This window comes from Amblyomma maculatum, chromosome 11, assembly GCF_055883805.1.
Source record: "Amblyomma maculatum isolate TAMU_Amacu chromosome 11, ASM5588380v1, whole genome shotgun sequence".
Classification (NCBI taxonomy): Eukaryota; Metazoa; Arthropoda; class Arachnida; order Ixodida; family Ixodidae; genus Amblyomma; species Amblyomma maculatum.
This window is the reverse complement of record NC_139354.1, coordinates 94,779,242-94,799,391: the sequence shown is the minus strand read 5'-3', so window position 1 is coordinate 94,799,391 and position 20,150 is coordinate 94,779,242. Positions and strand designations below refer to the sequence as shown.

At 45.4% G+C, this 20,150-nt stretch overlaps 1 protein-coding gene and 1 long non-coding RNA gene across 2 annotated transcripts in view; both read left to right on the top strand.

The window, feature by feature from the left end:
• Nucleotides 1-20,150, top strand: part of LOC146174426 (uncharacterized) — a 493,807-nt gene that overhangs the window by 104,484 nt on the left and 369,173 nt on the right. The gene's annotated exons all lie outside the window — the stretch shown is intronic.
• The window catches only part of LOC146174432 (uncharacterized), a 112,547-nt gene that overhangs the window by 65,095 nt on the left and 27,302 nt on the right, over nt 1-20,150 (top strand). Inside the window, exons 2-5 of the mRNA XM_084583340.1 lie at nt 1,176-1,311; nt 7,809-7,919; nt 12,364-12,532; nt 17,852-18,172. Of these exons, the coding sequence (XP_084439466.1) occupies nt 1,240-1,311; nt 7,809-7,919; nt 12,364-12,532; nt 17,852-18,172 (673 nt within the window). The 5' untranslated portion in view covers nt 1,176-1,239. The remainder of the gene's footprint in view (nt 1-1,175; nt 1,312-7,808; nt 7,920-12,363; nt 12,533-17,851; nt 18,173-20,150) is intronic.

The window sequence follows — 20,150 nt, the reverse complement described above, 5'->3', positions numbered from 1 at the left end:
TGGAACGAGCTATAACAGAGGATGTCTTAACCATCTTTTCAGAACACTACGAGTAGAATTAACTTAGTAAACCTAAGGTACTGGGTTGATTCGGTACCTTCGACAAAGCGAACGCGTCCCAGGCGGGTAACATGGCAGATTATCTTCACCACACAAAAATGATTCGGCATTGAAAGTGAGTAAGAAAACGAAAAACGAAGACAAACCTCGAGCGCACTGCACGTTCTTCTCGTCATGCCGTTTTCACAGCGCAAGCTAGCGCCGCCTGGGGGCGTCCGTGTCTGTGTATCTGACCTAGGGTCAGTTTAAATAAAGAGCATTAAGCAACAGGTGAAAAACACAGAAGGTAAAAATTGGATAAATTCGATGGAAAAGAAACAGAGTGTAGAATTTTACCGAAAGTGGAAAATGCAGATCAGGAAGGAAGATTTCTTTGATAACTCAAGAGGCAGTGCCCTACTTTTTGAAGCTAGATCAGGGTGCCTTAGAACACGCAGCTACAAAAAGAAATTTAACAATGGAGATGACGCATGTGCTGTATGTGGAAACTCCACTGAAACAATTGACCATATTATACTCGAATGTAATAGTATCCATCCGGAAGTTGATGTAGGCGCAATCACTGTTCCTGAAGCTCTGGGGTTCAGAGATAACAGTGGCCGGGTGAATAAACCGGCGGTGGAAACTAGCAAAAAACGACTGGAAGATTGGTGGCTAAAAGCAGGGAAGTGACATAATGTTAGTAATGTAGGAACAAAAATTTAATAAATAGAATGATGGTTTAGTTAACCATTCTAAATCAATAATTAAGTATAGGGAGAAAAATGAGCATGATAGCTACTGCTACCACCCCGTTTCAAAGGGGACGCTCCTATATCCTCAGACATGCAAGCTTGTACAGAGGGCTTGCCGCCAAGGGTTTAGTATTGGACTATCCACACTACTTGACACGTTTTTGGCGCTCAGAAAATCTTGCATGTGTGGCTCTGAGACCATTTCGTTGCAGGTTACGAGATTTCTGTCCCGAATTAGGGACCTGCCTGGCCGTCTTTGGTGGCCCCGGAAAGTATAATGGCTTGAAGGTTGTTGTCTGCTTGTAAACTGACTTCGTACGTGTGGTGACCCACATAATATGAATGAGTGAGACTTAAGTAACCATGGTTTGTGTGTTGCAGGCGGACGCGATGGTTCGGCGGGCGGCGCCTGGCGGTGGCCGCCTGAGCAGAGGGAGGCGAAAACATGGCCGACCAGCGCGTGCCCCTGGTGGGGGCCGCCCAGCTGGCCGGCATGCTGCGCACAGACCCTGCACGGGTGAGTGGTTCCTCTTTGCATATTAGAGTTCGCCATACAGATGCACCCAGGAAGTAGGGGGAAGCAGGATTTAAGAACAGAGCCGAAACCTCTAGGGGACACTGGAGGCAGTTTCATTCACTATGTCGCTCTTGGTAAGAATCAGTTATTTAACTATTCCTAGTTGGCACTGGAACGTTGTAACACCAATATCTTCTTCCGGCTAACATTATTTTATTGTACCTAGTTATTTTTTTTTTCCTGTTTCTTTACAGGGCCTCTAAAATACTACTTGCGGTAATATTTCGGTGTAAGAAATCTGTAGATGTGATGTTTGCGAGTTTTGCAGTGAAAATTGAAAGCTTAAATTTGCACATAGCCGGCAGTTTACGAATAATCTAATACAAAAAGTCTTCTGGCGACAGCTCGTGGCCGATTTGGGCGACACATTTCCGCGCGCAGAGCTCCGCTCGCTGGGCGCGCTCCGTAGAGTTAATACACGCGCGCTCGCTCATTGGATCGCTCCCAAGTTACGCGCGCGAGACAAAGTGCGGGGTTTGGCGCTGTGGCGACATGTTCTTTTTCTTCTTTTTTTTTTATCTTGCTCTGTGGCTTTGGCTGAGTTGAGAAGGGTCAGGAAGAGCATCATTTTCGACGGGCCATATACGTTCGGTGCTAATGAAGGTAGCCTTTTTTTTTTTTTTTTTTTTGGCGTTGCAGATGCGATTTACTTAATACCGATTGCTCATGCACGTTTTATAGTTTTAGTAAATAGCTTTCCATGGTCCCTTTGATGCTACATATATAGACATTACTGCGAACTTGTTTATGCCATCAGTTGAACATTAAAACGATTAGGAGTATGAAACTTTTGCTAAATTGACAAAACAACCTAGCAAGACCACGACCACCATAATACTTTAAAGGGAGCAACGGTGGCTGAGGGCGATGTGGAACTTGAGGATTGCGCTGTAAAGATCAACTGATACCTGCAACTCATAGACACATTGTAATGGATGCCATGACCTGAATCTTGTTATGCGGCCAGCTGTGAAGTATTTGTGTAAGTGACAGCCGTGAATTTGAGTAATAAAAAGTCTTCCCAATAATTTTCTGAGGACGTGTATACGTGCATCGATGACTGGCAGGCACCATCCAATGCCGCATTTCGGTTGGCGGTCCAGTGGGGAATCCTTAATAGACGGACCACACAATCTGTCTCAGCCAATAAGTATTGAGGATTTGGATCCAAACCATGCATTAGAGCATATTTTAACGCAATATCGTTCTCTACTAAGGCTGATGTCGATGTTGTTAAAAAAAGAAATAAACCCCGCCGGGCTGGTGCAGTGGTAAGACGCCTGACTACTGTGCCGCGGAGTACCCGGGTTCGATCCCGACCGCGGCGGCTGCGTTTCGATGGAGGCGCAATAACGAAGAGGCGCCCGTGTGCTGTGCGATGTCAGTGCACGTTAAAGATCCCCAGGTGGTGCAAATTACTCCGTATCCTCCACTACGGCTCCTCTTTCTCTTTTTCCACTTTCATTCCCACCTTTCTCCCTTCCCTTACGACCCGGTCCAGGTGTCCTCAGAAATAAGGTGACAGATACTGCGCCTTTCCCTTCCCGTGAACCAATAATTATTAATACCACGGATATTGATCTGGTGTATTATTGTTGCTATCGTGATTGAATTTTCTTCCTCACATGCCGTTTTGCGAGAATTAGCTAAGTTCTCGCGTAGTTACACCCCCCCCCCCCCTGCCCCTCCCCATTTTTTTAGGCTTCGAAAAGGGGTGCACCAATTTCGAAGTTTCGTGAACACTCCCTAAAATTTTAGCTCTAAGGACAAGAACGAACAATATATACCGTGCATCAATTGCCACGTAAACGTCTCCCGAGAACTGGTTTCAGTTGCGCGTGAAAAAAGTCCTTCAAAATATTAAGCGCCTGACGCGTACCTCCCTCCCGCCTTTTCCCGCCGCCTTACTTTGTTTTTACGTAAGTTCCAGCACGTGGCGGCGTATGCAGAGCTCAGAGCAATTGAAGCACGGCGATAAAATCAAGAAAGCTAGTCGTCCGCGGGCAAATAGTGTTAAGACTGTTAAAATGGTTCTATTCTTCTTTAAGCCAGCGTGGACCACCTTGCGACACAGACCTCTTTTTTTTTTTTTAAATAAGTTTTTCGCATTTGAAAAAAGTGTTTTCTTTTTAATCGAGCTTTTGCTCTCTATTTATTTTTAATTGGTTTTAAGCCTGGCAAAGCTTTTGCTGGTCTGGGCTCCCTCTCCTTTTTTTTAATGTTAAGTTTTTTTTTTTTTCCAGTTCGAGAGGACGAATAAAATGATTAAAATGGAGACCTCGCTCGAGGAGGGAATTTGGAATTTGTTCCGTAGTTTCGTATTTAGGTTGAGTGCGCCAGAATTGTTGCCGCAACTTTGCTGTCACATCTCTCCGTCCGGAGAAACGTCCATGTACAGCGCGAACAAGCTGCAGAGTATTTGCGCGCAGTCCGTATTTCTTTACTGGCACCAATGTACACAAACGAATTCACGAGCGTCGTAGCAGACATGTAGCTGACGTAGCTCGCAGCTGACCCCCTTCGCAGCCACATGTATTATCCCAAAACTGCACCTTCGCACTCATCCACGTATGTTGGCAGCAGGGGCGTAAATATGAGAGCAAAATTTCCTTTATAAATCGGGGTAGTAGATCTATAGATGTGCAAATTATTTGAATAGACTGTAAGCTTCTAATTTATGCAATACGCCTACTGCTCACACTTCGTTTAGAACTGCAGCCGCTATTCGGCAGCAGGCACCAGTGTCTTTGAAGCATTCATATAGGGAAAGAAAGAAAGGAAAGAAATCTTATCGGCCGCATGCAGCGCCGATGCGGGACTTGAGTGCACCAACGCCAGTGCGTGCGGCCCGGCGGGAGTACGCCACCAACTCGCGGTGTATGCAATCTCTAGGCCTGATGTGCTCACCAGAGCCGCAGCGGAACGTAGCTTCTAACTAGCCGCTGCTGATCACAGGGACGTGTAACCTTAACGGAGTCAGAGCCGTACGTGCACAGGGCGTTGTACGCTGGATCGCAGCCTTGCGCCCTCTCGTCTTCATCTTGACAGGGAACACCTTGAAGGGTTGACGTGACATTTGCGACCAGGCGCTCCTTCGTCATATATCTCCTGAACAGTCCCCATCACCTGTCATATAATGCGGGGCAATTTATCGTCATATGATCCAGGTTTTCAATGCATCATCCATGTGGGAAAATCGCCAGGCCTGCGCCAGTCAGCGCATAAACGGGGCAGGCATGATCGGGGTTCCACTGTATAGCAATGTAATTGCAGTGCCCCAGTTAACTTTCTGGCTTTTTCTTGCCTGGGAAATTTCCATTTTCATTACTAGCAACCCTCTTATCAATAGAACATGATAATTTATCCTCGTTCCCAACTCTCTGTACTGCTAGTGAATGAAATATATTGGTGCAATATATAAACTCATATTATCAGGCCTATGACATGCGTGCTTAGTCTTAATATACAGGGTGTCCAAGCTAACTTTAGCCAAGAGTTAAATGAAACATTTGGGGTTGGCCAGAGAAATTAGTACTGGTATTCAGTTGTCAGCCATCTGGTACACCACAGGGAATTTTTTGTTTTGCAGTTAGTTCAGTTCAGTCGTTCAGTTGGGTCCGACTCTTCGTGACCCTATGGACCATATCACGCCACGCTTTCCGGTCTCTCACTATCTTCCTAACATCACAAAACTTCATCTGCAGCGCCTCGAGGATGCCATCTAACCATCGTGTTCGCTGCCTACCCCTTCTCCGGCGACCCTCAACCTTTCCCAACATCAAATCTTTCTCCAGCGACTCCTCTCTTCTCATCAGATGACCAAAGTAGCTGAGCTTTAACTTTAGAATTTGACCCTCCAATGAACAGTCAGGGTTTATGGTCAACAGTATCGACAATAGTTTTACTATTTCCTTTACACAATAAATGTATTTGCAGAGTTGGAGAGCACTTTTACAAAATCCCCGTTACATTTATTTCCCATAAAAAAAGTCTCGTGTTTATCGTTTTTCCAAGCTCTAAAGAAGGCTCGGAAAATACAAAAAATATCATGTGGCTGGCGCATTCGGCCACGATTGTGGTGCTCTCAACCTGGGTTTCAGCGGAGGAAATTAGCAACCGCCTTGGCTCCACGACCACGTTGCAGCAACAGGCCGATACGTTTGCAGTGGCTTCTTCGTCCGCTTCAGGCAGCTGGCGCACGTGACGGTGCAAGTCACAGCCAACTCACCGCGCTGGCTGCAACAATCGCCAACATTGCCTACCGCTGGGACTGGGCTGTTCAGTCACAGCCGCAGCTAATTTCGTTCACTCTGGCCACGATTGAGAGCACTACATTCGTGCACGAATGCTTGTCGCATGATATTCTTTTGCATTTCGTGGGCTTTCTTCAGAGCTCAGAAAAATGATACACGTGAGGCTTTTTTGTTATCAGAACTAAATAGAATGGGGGCTTCAGAAGGGGCTCTCCAACTTTTAAAATCATTTATTGTCTAAAGGCATTACTTAGTAAATTAGAGAAATTATCCTAATTAGGTAATTGTAGAATAAAAATTGCTCATGGTGCACCAGATGGCTGGCAGCAGTATACAAGTGGTTTCTCTGACCTATCTCAAATGTTTTATTTTTAGAGCGCAGCCCTGTGGCGCCCATTCCTGCGTTTTGCGTCGTCGTCACCGTCACCGTTGTCCCTCGTAACCATCTCCGCAGGTGTGCGCTCCCCTCCCCCCCTCTTTCTGTGTGGCGGCTTGCTATCAGAGGATCTCGGTGCAACCATCCCAAGCCAAAACGCAAAGCCACGTTGACTGACTCGCTAGCGGTGTCAGCAGCATCAGTCAGTCGCTGCTAATCTCTTCAATGCGCATCGTTCCTATGGGTCCATGCCCTGCTTTCTGCGCCCTCTCGATAACTTAATTGCTCTCTTCATTTCTCCGATCACAAAGCTTCCTTCATGGCAGTCAAGAACTGTTAGTGGAGTGTTTCTTGAAGGAATATGTGTGAAAAATTTAAAAAGCTGTCTGTAATTGTATGCACATGTCTTGCTTGGAATCTTTGCCTTAATCTATTGAAGAAGGTGAAACAGCTGATGAGCTGTGCTCAAATTTTGCATTAGGAAATAACTTTGCTAAAGTTATCTTGGGCACTCAGTATAAAAACAAACAGGGTCAAAGAAGTGGTGATGATGGATACCAACAATCACTGGAAGTGGCCTGAAATCATCTACGCTGCAGTTGGATACATATTGAAGGGCCCCTGAAATACTACTTGCGCGAATCTAATTCCAATCCATAAATGCAGTTCTTATGAGTAATTAGGGTCAAATTGAAAGCTTTGCATGGAGCGTGTAATTTACAAATAATTCGCTATTGATTGGGACGAGACATCTCCACGCGCACTGTGCACAAATCTCCCATGTGACGTCAGATGGGCTGTCTTGGCACGCCCACTCATTGAGCGCTCCCAAGTTATGCGGACAGGAGGATGCATCATTTGGTGCCATCGCGACTTGTTCACTACTTTTTTCTTGAATGCCGGCCTGGGCTGAGTTGAGGGGGAGAGGAGCATCATTTTCAATCGGCTATATCTTCAGTGCTAATAAAGGTAGCTTAAATTTTTCCCGTTTCGCTGAAGGCTGATCGTTTGTATATTTATTGCTCCCGTGCAAGTTTCCTAGTCTTTGTAAATAGATTTTCATGGGCCCGTTAAGAAAAAGTGGCTTTTACCTTCAAAGGACCTTTTGCCGCAAAAAGCCTTGACGGATGCTCTTGAAGTCATGGGTAATCCAGCATGACAGTGCAGGGTGTGACAGGTGAAGGGGAGATCACATGAAAATCAATGGATGCCTTTGGCTGAGGGGAACTCCTTTGAGACGCACCTGTGGCTTTTTTCCTCGCTGTTACAATCTTGCAAATATCGAGCATGACGTTGAGAGGTCGAGGGGACGTCTGTCCGAAATCTGCTTTCTTTGCTGAATGCGAAGACCTCATTTGCTGCTGCTTACCTTTCAGTCATAACCTTCTTTTGTGAAAATATTTGTGGACAAATCTTCTAATTGCTCCAAAAACATCCCAACTGTAGTTGGGGAAAGGGTGTACAACAAGTCTTACTTTATAAGCAAAGGCATTTGTATTAGTGCTTGGGGCGCTGGTGTTTTTTGTAGCAGAAACTATGTGGCAGTGCTTCACATTGGCGAACACAATGTGCTCGGACGGGGAGTTGCACAAAGTACAACCAGCCTGCCTTACTGAGACTGCAGCTCTTGTGATTTCTGGGCCGATGCTGTAACGTTCCTTGAAAACATTGGTGTATAACACTGTTTGTTTGACGTTGTCTCTCACATTAAATACTGTTCTATGCGTTGAGCACGTAGCAGCGATGCAGGTGGAGAAAAAGTTGAGCATGCAGCATATGTAAATGATCGGTTGTTTTGGCTGTTGCAGGTGTTGGTGATTGACAGCCGGCCTTTTCTGGAGTTCAACACATGCCACATCCGGGACGCCGTCAATGTCTGCTGTTCCAAGATCATCAAGCGCCGCCTGCAGCACGACAAGGCAAGTGGCACACCTCACTCGAGGAAATCGCCCAACTGTAATGCTATACAATAATCAGTATGATGCCTTCTGATAAAAGTTCACCTTTATGAACGTTTGGGTTCGCGTCACATGTTTTCAGTAGGTTACGCTTGTCACGCGCTCTTTAAATTTGGCCTTGTTTATGAAACCTATTACACTCGTTCAAGACAAACTTCTTGTACTCGTGCAGCTTTCAGTGTATGCCGATTAAAGTTGGTCTGCTTGCAGGTGGACTTCAAATGGCATAAATGGGCTATGTGCAAAAGCTCAATTGTTCAACTTTTTCAGTTCTGTTCATTCATGTGCCTAGAATTTCTCTTCTCGGGCTGTTTACTTTTCTAAATTTACATTTTTACATTTCGAAATGTAGGTTGTTACATTTCTACATTATATCTGGCAATATCCAAATGAAGATGAATGAAGTCTTTACTACTCCAGATGGCCCGCAGCTTTTCCATCTTTTGCAGTAATACTAATTAAGCTGGCTCTGATGGTCCCTGCAAGCTGTATTGAAAGACTAGCTATTTATTCGCTGAGACAAATAGGCTGCAGTCAGATGCTTCCCATATCTGCATGGAGTTTATGTGGATCTGAAAGGATGTATATTTACAGTTCTGCAGGTACTGTACTTTACAGGCACATTCAACAGATCTGTGTTGACATCACTGTGCAGGTTATAATTTTGTTTATCATGCGAGAGACAGGAAGATGGGGTGGGGATCCAGAGGGGAAGCATCTTTTAATTTACTTGTAATCAAACTCTTCCAGCCAGTTCTCTTAGATGAGTGGTCCATATGCAAGTTCACATAAGGTACTGAAATGGCCTTTAGATGAGGTGCCTTGTATAATGCTGACTGCAGTTATTATCATCCTTCGTTTCCTTTTTTTTTTTTTTTTTTCGCTTTTAAACTTTCCATTCCAATAGTGTTCACTGTGTAAACCCATTTCGTAATGCGACATAACATTAAAAATTGAAGTTATAAACCATAACCCAATTTTGAAAATTTACTTATTACAATAAAGATTTAACCAGTCTTGTTTGAAGGGAACGTATAATTTGAACATTCTGAATTGCACCGCACCAGTTTGATTACTGTCTATCCAAGGATGGCATTGAAATCATGCTTCCATGTTTTTTTTTGTGTGTTCCAATCTTTTGACATTTAATGTATGTCCGCACTTGTACACATGCAACTTGGCACGTGCAGCCACTTAGATCGGGCTGTTGGCAAGCAGCTGGGCATAGCAGGGTGACTTTCTTCTGTTAGTTTGTCGGTTTAAAATTATAAGACCAGTTTTATAAGCTAACATTTGAGGGGATGGGAGGAAGGCTTCAGTGCATACTTTTTTTTTTGTAGTACTGTTGATGAAAAGTGTTAACATTCAGTTTAACCTGGTTTAACCAGCCTCAAAATGGAATTTTTCACTCCATTTCTTGGTGTACAACGCAAAATGGGAAGACTGTCAGTGAATATCGACAAAAACAAACACAAAAGTAACATCATGTTAGCAACAGGGAACAACTGAATGAATAATACAAGCAGTCTTATATGGGTGAATTGCTATACATTCAGTTAGGAAGATATCTTATCTAGATGACATCTAGGGGACATATAGATGATTTAGTATTAACAATAGGAGAGTTATTAGTCATTGGCATGCATTCACCTATGGAGCCTTACAGCTATGGTTGCGTTAGGCACTTAGTAATCTGTAATCACTCCCATATTACAAATCTACTCAGCCTCGGAGGATTCCCCTAACGGTTTGCGTTGATTATAATTAACAAGAGTGAGGATAGATCTCCTTGTGGAAACTTTTTGTTGTAGCAATAGTTAACTAAACCGGTGGTTATAGGCAGGCCTGGTTGACCAGCAAGAAGGAAAGGGTCTAAACACAACTTGCCTAGGCCTACACTTCTTCCCTCTGGCCTCCGCAGAAATAGACAGCTGGGGTGGAGCCAGCACGAGAATAGCCATGTGAGCCTTGCCGCTGCGTCTTGGTTTCGGAAACGACCAGCGGCCACGCTTTTCTGCGTGAACATGGGAGGCTTGTCCGGAAATAGAGGGGGAAAATTTTTGTCTTCGACAGCACTTCTTCAAGGCCGCTGCGCAGGGTTGAACAAAAGCGGAAAGTCCCAGTGTTTGCATCGAAGAGAGGCGCATAGTAGCAGTGACATTTTGTTCAGCTTGCGTTTGGATTGTATGCTAGTTCATACTGATTGTGCTGAAGGGAAGAAATATTTCTTTGGAGAAGAAAGCTACTGTAGTGTTATTTTTAAAAAAGTGCTTTCTGCGGGTCATATTTTTAAAAGAGTGCCATTAGGTTTTCTGGTGTTTACTTCGAGTAACGAAAGTAGCAGTAGCTTAATTATACTCATTCGGGTTCTCCTGCTGACGAGCGTGTACGTGAAATTTAAATTTTAACATCCTCTTCCATGCATATATTAAGTATGTTTGTGTCTGTTACGTTGTGAACTCGCATGTATGAGGAGGCCAGATGAAACATTGTGTGCATAAAAATGTAGAGCTAGTTAATAGCTTTGAGCAGGGAATGGTAACTTCCTGTCCTGTAGCTTGCTGGGTTAAGTTTCATTTTGGAAAGTTGTTTATTATTGCGCTGAGTGTTGTACTTTTGTCTGATTTCTTGGACAGAAGTTGAATGTGCTTAACCGTGCAGAACTACAGTTCTAAATTTCTTTTTGTAGCGTCAGGTAAAGTCATACTTGCCTTAGATGATGCAAACATTTTGTTATCTGAGATATCTGCAGACATAAATTGCCACTTGATATTCTTGTGCATTCAATAAACTGTCTGTAGTTAAATTTTTTGCCTGCTAGTTTAAGTTTCGCCAGACTAAAGGTGGATGTATGGTAACAGACTTCATGTCACTTGAGGTGTAAAAGAAGAAACTGCAATATTATGACTGCTTGTTCATCTCTTGTCCTTCCAGCTTTTATTCATGGCTGGAATAAGAGTTCTAATAATTAAAATGATGGAGCTGCAGTCGGTTGAGTGCAGTTTCTTAAACTTAGAAAATAATTCTCGAAAGCAGCACAGTACATAAGCATTGCGTCCTGTTGTTAACATTTTTGTTGAAATTGGAGTGCATAGCCTTCTGCATTCCTTCACGTTGACAGAGACAGCCAGAAGTTGGATGTGTGAGGGAGTGCAGGACGCATAAAAAAACTGCTCAGTTCTCTCGCACGACGTTCAAGAGGGTAGGGCATGGATTCAGAATCTATAGGGGCAGATGGGAGTGAAAGTGAACGGAACAGGTGCACGTTAAAGATCCCCAGTCTAAACTACTCCGTAGCCCTCCACTACGGCTCCTCTTTCTTTCTTTCATTCTTTCTTTCCAATTTCACTCCCACCTTCTTCACTTCCCCTACAGTGCGGTTCAGCTGTTCTCAGATACTGCGCCTTTCCTTTTCTGTGAACTGATTTATTATTATTATTATCATTATTATTATTATTGGAAAGAGGATACTTGGGCCCTTGATTTGAATGCATAGCTTTCTATTCCTTTGCAACAACTCTCAGCAGTGGCCCAGTGGCTATGTTATTTGCATGAATATACTGATCCCAAGGTGTCCAGGATTGAATTCTGGACACTGTGGAGTGTGCATATTGATGAGGCCGAAGTGTGAAGATTATTTACCATGTGTTATGTCTCCGCATTATGGGACACTTTCAGCTTGACACCTTTCAGGAGCAGCATTCCTCGTCGCTGATTTTCAGCCTCCAGGCATTTGAGGGACACTAATGGCACCTCCAGCGCTTTTGATTTATGGCTGAGAAACTTTGTGGCATTTGTGGGTTAAAATAACTTTCAAAGCCTTCCTGCCCGACTCATGATGGCAGCACCGAGACGGACTGGTTACTGTCATCTTGAAGTTAATGGCAGTTAGCATAGTCATTTGGGATCTCACCATAAAGTAGTTTTCACTGCCTGCAGTCTACTCACAAAATCGGCTGGTGATAGAACACCCATATATAATTCTTAAAAAAGTCTGAGTTCCAAAAGCTTAATTTGTGGTAAGCTGTTGACAGAAGGTGAATTACCACAGTGTCCCTCTGAAGCTTACCTTCCATTTCAAATCAGTTTCATAGCATAATGATAAAGGTAAGTAAGCATCATAAATGCAACGAAATGGGAGTACCAGCAAATGAAAAAGATGTGCACAGAAGGAATGTTAGGCACTTCTTCATGTGTACACGTCTCTTATATTTTCTGGTACTGCCGTTTTGTTACATTCCAAGATGTAGCAACTGGTCCAAGAGTTTGCCGTCTTACCGTTCGTGCGGTCCAGCCTGCTAGGGCAGACCACAGTTGTTTGGTGAGCCTCCGCTCGTGTCTGATCTTTCTCTCTTCTTTGTTGCTGTCTCCTCATCTCAAGTGGCGTTGCTCTGTGGCACAACAGGTGAGCGTGTGCGAGCTGCTCCCTTCGGATGGACGCCAGCAGCGAGTGGACCAGGTCGTGGTCTACGACCAGGGCTCGTGGGCTGTCCCCACGGGGGATGACACTTTTCTGGCCGTGCTGCTGGCGAAGCTGGCCAGGGCCTTCCCGGGTCGAGTGTCCCTGCTCGCAGGTAGGCATCACACCCATGTAATTGCACAGTTAAGTACTTGCTCAGGTAGCATGGGTTTCGCAACAATTTTGTCAACTTTAAACCAGAGGTTATGTGCTTTCTGAAGTCTGTTAAAGATCCCCAAGTGGTCGAAATTACTCCGGAGCCCTCCATTATGGCTCCCCTTTCTTTCTCTCTTCACTTTCTCTCCCACCTTCCTCAGGTGTCCACAGTTCAGGTGTCCACAGAAACAAGTGTGACAGATGCAGCGCCTTTCCCTTCCTGTGAACCAATTATTATTATTATTATTATTATTATACCAATTCCTCTGAGCAGGCAAGCCAGCTCAAACACTAGAAATACTCTTCAAATCAACGTGGCAGAGGCACACAAAGAATGTGGTGGAAGATGGCCTCTGGTATATCTGCAGTAAGCACCATGGCATACACCAACTCGCCCACTGACGGCTGCATAGGATGTAAGCCATCCACAGCATACAACAGGAGATAAGGGAACCAAAACAAAGGAAAGCGGGGCCGGAGCTGATAAGCAGGAGAGATAAGAGAGCTGAGGCAGATGCTAGCCTAAATAGAAGCAGAAAAAAAAGTCCTGCTTGCGATACCTTAACACTGTGCGTGCTAAGAGCACTGCTCAGCCCACAGAAGAGCTTACTGAGCCAATAGCGAGGTATTGACTGAGCCCCTTATCTGGAACTTTGACGAGTGGTCGCGATGACTCACGCGCGTCTCCTCAGTTGTATCCATATACTTTACAGACGCCGCCCCCGAGTTTCAGCTGTGGCGCGCCATCTGTTCCAAAGGTCTGTTTCCAGCGGCAATGGGGTGGTTTAGGGGTCAGTGGCTTAGGTGTGATTCTGGGGCAAGACATTTCTGATAGCAAAGTTGCCTTCCCGCCTGACAACTGAAAACCCCACCACCAAGAACAGGCCGCACATCACCTCGTCAAAAAATGCAGTCGAAATGCGCATAGCTCGAACTACACATGCCAATGCTTTCACTCCGTCTTCCTTTCCTCACGGGGCAGTTGACATGTCCACCGAGATGAGACAGGGCGCCTCAGGTTTCCTCATATATTATCCTCTAAAAAAAAATATCTCCGGATATTTCCCACCTTCCCTTGAGGCGCAGTTCAAGTGTCCACAGAAACAAGTGTGACAGATACTGCGGCTTTCCCTTCCTGCGAACCAGTTATTATTATTATTATTAAAAAGGATATTTAATCGCGGATATGTGACATGGGTAATAGCGTAGCCGTTCCACACATACGCGCCATCGATATAGTGCGAGACCCGCTGCCACTGGCACCCTTGCATACGCGCGCGCTGATGATTTGATTCCCGGCCATGGCTAACGCAAGTTGTGTGTTGGGCCTCAGCAGATCGGAAAAGCTGAGCGCTTTTCCACATTTTGCGACAATCTGAGAGGTCGCAACCCTTGCCCCTGAAAACTGCCACCTAATTGAGTGACAGAGACAACACTGCAGGCACAAAAACTTTTCTTCTTCTACTTTTATTACTATACAGTTGAATCCCGCTATAACGAAATTCACGGTGCACGAAAAAAAATTCGTTCTCGCGGAACTTCGTTATCGCAAAAATTTGACGTGAAACGCAGAAAGAATTGCCCAAGCAGCAGCAAAGGCGTTTAATGCCAAAAATCTGTAAGCTTGGTTTTCTTACGCTTCACGGCGAGCAACGCCGTCACGCGATTTTCGCACTCGGTCAGCAAACCCATTGCAACATCGTCGTCTCGGACAGCAACGAAATTCCTGATGACATCAAAAGCGTTCATCACCTGTACGGCGGTTGCCGCAGCCGGCGCTTCCTGTACGTCGTCGTCTTCTTCATCGGAAGAGTCCTTATCATTCCGGGCAGCTTTTATGATCTGCTCATCACTCACATCTTCGTGAACAACAACACAAGCGTCAGCGCCGATGTATTCGTCGAGCTCGAGATTAGGCGGCACGGTTCCTATTTCTCCCAGCGTTTTCCAGGCGGCCGCGATCCCCGGAGCTGGTGACGCCTCTTCGTCGTCTGTAACGCCTGGTGTTAGGCCAGCAGAGTGTACGGGTCGACCTTCGGCAAATCCGGCGTGCCTGAAACAGTTCACAATTACTGAGCGCCCCAGTGTGCTCCAGGCAGCAGACATAATCTGCAGTGCCACGTACAAGTCCACCTTCGTGTCTCAGCCGGTTTCAGTGTTAAAAAGCAGCCGCTGAATTAACCTCCCGCGGTAAGCGCGCTTCAGGCTAAGAATCACGCCCTGATCGAGAGGCTGTAAGACAGACGTGCAATTGGGAGGGAAAAACCTCAGCTCCGTGTTAGTGAGCTTGACTTCGTCGGAGTGATGCGCTGAACAATTGTTCAAAAGCAAGCAAACTTTACGGCCCTGCCGCTTCATGTCGCGGTCGAATGCCATCATCCACTCGGTGAAAATAGCGCGGGTCATCCATGACTTGTTGTTCGCCTTGTACTGCACAGGTAGGCTACGAGTTCCCTTAAAACAGCGCGGCTTGGCACTTTTGCCTATGACTAACGGCGGACGCTTGTCCGAGCCATCCATGTTTGTGCAAAGCAGCACTGTGATGCGTTTTTTGCTGTGTTTGCCGCCGTGACAGCGCTGCCCCTTGAAGTCGAGCGTCCTAGCCGGCAACATCTCGTAGAATAGCCCGGTCTCGTCGGCGTTGTAAATGTCTGCAGGCGCGAAGTTGCTTAAAATTCCGGCCATGTTACTCGCCTTCCAAGCAGCTGCTCCGTCCACGTCTGCTGACATTGACTCGCCGCACAACACTTTTCCAACGATGTTATGGCGGGCCTTGAAACGGTTTAGCCAGCCAATGCTGGCTTTAAAATCATCAATGCCAAGTAGGCATGCATAGTTCAAGGCTTTCTGCTGGACGATGCTTCCGAACAGGGGGACGTTGCTGGCTCGTGCTTCCACAAACCACGCATGCACTGCTTTGTCCAACTCTTCATGGAGGGGCCGCGTCACCTTTTTGTGCTTCGAGGATGTGCCTGAAGCAAGTGCCATTCTCACGCTGTCCTTATTGCCTATAATCGTTGACAGCGAACTTGCAGGAATTCCGAAGTCTTCAGCAATTGCCGCTTTCTTCCTTCCGCTTTCTGCTTGGGCGATTATTTGAGCTTTTTGCTCAAGGGAAAGAGTTTTGCGTTTTTTCACTTGCGTTGCCATCGTGTCCTGCGGATGAAAACTCGTCGTTGTCGAAGAGAAAGGCAGCGAGTGAACAACGCGACCACGACACAAAGCCAAAATGGCGGAACTGCAATCACGTGATTTCATGCTTAATGTGGCTTTGGATTTGACTTGGACGTCTCGCCAATAAAACTAGTTTCGGTTTCGATTTTGAACGCGAAAATTTCGTTGAAGCGGAAACGCTCTGCAAAAATGGTTCGTTGTGCAGAGAAATTTAGGCCATTAATTCTTATAGGATACTCGCGGGGAATAAAAAATTATTCGTTGTCGCGGAAATTTCGTTGTGGCGGTATTCGTTGTGGCGGGATTCAACTGTATGCCTAAAATGACAGATGTTCCTTTCAGAGACTGGGGATAAACAGCATTGATCATATGAAGGTGTGCAATCGACGTATGACCAGATGTGGTGTAAATAAGCCTGCTGTTGGCTTTTGTCGTGTGCTGAGAAGCATGTTATAAGGTGCAATATACTAATATTGTTTGATCTCTAATTAAAAAAAAAATGTTAAAATGACTGGCCTTTTTTTTTTTTTTTTTTTTTGAGAATGGGAGCAAACTGCTTTGATTATGGTGATGGGTAGTTGATGTATATATTATTAAATACATTGCACTATTTTTTTTTTATGCTCTAATTTAGTAGTGTTGGTTACGGTGGCATATTCTAGTCATAAATGCTACGCTGCTTAGTTGTACATGGACAAAGGAACTGGACAAATGCTGAGGTTAAGCACAATCTACCAACTGAAGTTTTATTTCTTAGAAAAGGAAAAAGGAAACACAAGCACGCGACGTAATCTGAGGATCATGAATACACACTGTAACAGCAAAAACTACTAAGGAATGAAACCATGACAATGAAAATGTGAAAAATAAACACCTTATCTAAGCCTGGGATGAAATCGCACTCAACCCCCCCCCCCCCCCCCTTCCTTCCTTCTCACACATCTAACAGACACGCGTGGGTGATCCTCATGCAAGTCTTTTGACTGTTTTCAAAATATCTATTTCCTGGTGGGAAAGGGTTACGGAAGGGGCGCTAACATAATCGCCTTCTTTGCCAGAAACCATCCGAAAGGCCTCAATTACCTCACGCTTTTTCTTTTCTGTTGCCCGCGCCAAAATAACAATGTTTATAAATATGGGCTGCACTCATGTTTCAGGCAATGGTTCGCCAAGTTTTCTGCACCCTGCAGGGAACGACATTTCTTGCTTTGCTCCAAAAGCCTTTCATTCAGGCATCGCCCAGTTTGCCCCACCTAGCACTTGCCGCAAGAGAGGGGAATTTTGTAAACTACCCCCTTAGAGCATGGAACAAAAAGCGAAACATGCTTAACGCCACACATACTTTTCTCATCTGCAGATTCTTCCTGGTTAACTTTTTTGCAGATTCCTTTAAACTTTAAAGGAGCTGAAAAAACAACCTTCACATCAGGTTGTCCTCATTCAAAATATCTATTTCCCGCCGGCAAATAGATATTTTAAGAAGAGACAAAAGACTTGCATGAGAATCACCCGCGCGTGTCTGTTTGATGCGCGGGGGAGGGGGGGGGGGGGGGTTGAGTGCGATGTCATCGCGGGCTTAGATAAGGTGTTTATTTTTCACATTTTCATTTTCATGGTTTCATTCCTTAGTTGTTCTTGCTGTTACAGTGCACTGTTATGATTTATGTGTACTGACGATCCTCAGGTTACGTCGCTTGCTTGTGTTTCCTTTTTCCTTTTCTAAGAAATAAAACTTCAGTTGGTAGATTGCGCTTAACCTCAGCGTTTGTCCAGTTCCTTTGTCCGTGTACAACTAAGCAGCGCAGCATTTATGAGAAGATGTTCCTACTAACCCAGTCTCGAGCACTTCTTAAGCATATTCTAGCTTGCTGCGAATAATAGTTGTACTATGCAAGGAAGAGTTAGCACAGTTGGGAAGATGCATATGCTGCTTTGGTTTACAGAGTTAAAAGATGGCACATAATTGCTTAAATATTTGTGTTGTTTTTTAACCCCTGACCTTGTAAACCCAAGCAGCGCATATATCTTCTCCAGAATGTTCCAACTAGCCCAATTGCAAGCGCTACTCAGCTTTTGACTGTTCATCATTGCATCCTGTGTGCAGGCGGCCTGTCCGAGTTCTCGGGCAACCACCGGGTGCTGTGCGAGGAGGGTGGGTCGCGGGGCCCGCTGACGTCTCTGTCGCAGCCGTGCCTGAGCGCGGCGGGGCCCACGCGCATCCTGCCTTTCCTGTTTCTGGGATCGCAGCGCGACGCCCAGGACTCAGAGCTGCTGGCCGCACACAACATCTGCTACGAGCTCAACGTCAGCACCTCGTGCCCCAAGCCGGATTTCATCCCGGAGTCCCACTTTTTGCGCATCCCCGTCAACGACAGCCACGCCGACAAGCTGCGGCCACACTTTGCCCGGGCCTGCCGCTTTCTGGGTGGGCATGCCCTCTTTCGTTTTTCCTCATGACGAGAACGATTTGTAGGACATTTTAGTAGCAGTGGCGCACACTCCGCCGCATCTTGTTTGATCTGCTTGGTGCAGGATGACGCTGCAAATGAGGTCTATTCACCCTCAGTGGCTGCTAGCAATGTTCTGCTTGATCCAATGCATTCACTTCATTTTCCAGTAGGCATATTTGCACACATTAATGTATAATTTGCAAAATGCTCGTTGTTGAGATGCATATATCACTTGTCTGTCTCTTGTACCTGTCGCCTTCCACCATTACTAGATGAGTATACTCCAAGGGTATCACGTGATTTCACCATTGTGGGATTCTCATGCAGGGTATGCCTCCACTGATTACATCATTAACGAATGTCACTGAGCTGAAACTGGCCAATGAAGGCCAGCTTCATAAGTTTTTGAGGTATTGCCACTAAATGTGTGCTGCTGGACTTGATAAGGTGTGGCATTCTTATCACAGACTTCACACTCACCGAAAACAGTGCTAGCCAGAAAGGGCCCCTCTTCCCCCCCTCGATAGAGAAGAGGTCTGATAAGCATTTTTGGGAGATGAAGCTTACACGGTTAGAAAGACCGAGAAAAAAAGAACTCTGGTCTCAGTCGAAATTATTTATATTAGCAACACTGCCTCTTCGATGGTTCAAACGTTACTCGTACTTTAATACTCACTCTCCACTTCCACACTAAAATTTAAAAGCTTGTGTTAGGCCATCTGGGGCGTTTTATGTGAGCGCTCGCCATTTTAAGCTGCTGCACCACTACTCAGTGAGTGCGTGTGTTTTTCTGGCCAGCAATTCATTTGTGATGTAATTGGTACATCATGCAACATATCATCCGTAGCCACAGACTGATCTGTTGTGTTCACTGTTTTAAAGTGGTTCCAGTGAGTGCTTTGACAAACAGATTGTATTGGCCGAGAGGCAACGCTGAAGGAATGTGACAGGCCTGCCAGGCGAAAATGTCAACTGCATGCGTCACCCGGTTGCATAAAATGTCCGAAGGCATCAGGAGACATGCATGCTTCATCTGCTGGGCCAATGCCAGGCAGATCTCGGGGAGCGTCAGAGCAAATTTTGTTTAAAAAGCTAACCTCCCATAAACTGTTGCTCCTTTTATAGCGGCTCATACCAGTGTCAAAAAGAAATGCAAGATTATTCGTGTTTTCTCTAGTAAAAATTTAGTTTCATGGAGAGCATCCAGTATCCTCGTTCTGCCCTCCTTGCTAAACTCCTGCCGGTGGAATCATGCATAATAAATAATAATAAGACCTGCCTGGGTGACGCAGTGGTTACGGCACTCGACTACTGGGGCCAAGGAAGCGGGATCGAATCCCGGCCTCGGCGGCTGTATTTCGATGCAGGTGAAACGGAGTGGCGTCCACGTGCTGTGCGATGTCAGTGCACGTTAAAGAACCCCAGGTGGTCGAAATTTCCGGAGTCCTCCACTACGGCGTTTCTCATAGCCTGAGTCACTTTGGGACGCTAAGCCCCACAAACCAACCAACCATAGATAATAATTGGTTCACAGGAAAGAAAAGGTGCAGTATCTGTCACACTTACTCTGTGGACACCTAAACCGCCCCGTCAGGTGTCTACTTGTTCAGGTTAGTCTGTAAAAGCAAAAAAAAAAATGGGATAAGTGAACAAGATATTGGAGCAGCAACACACTGTTTTCATTTCATGACGTGCCCTGTCAATAGTATGTAACCTATATTGCAAATATAATTGGAGCTGCTTTGTTACTAAGCTAGGTAGGAGCTGAACTACTATTGGAACTACAGAGCAGCTTTCATGAGTGAAGCAGGCTGTTGTCTCGGTCCTTGACAGCATAAAACTCTACATGCAGTCTGATACGAAGCAATTGTTTGGGATTTAGTAAAGCATTTACAGTTTATCCTTGATAATTAGAGCACGGAGGAGAACAAAAATTTCATGCAGTTACAGCGG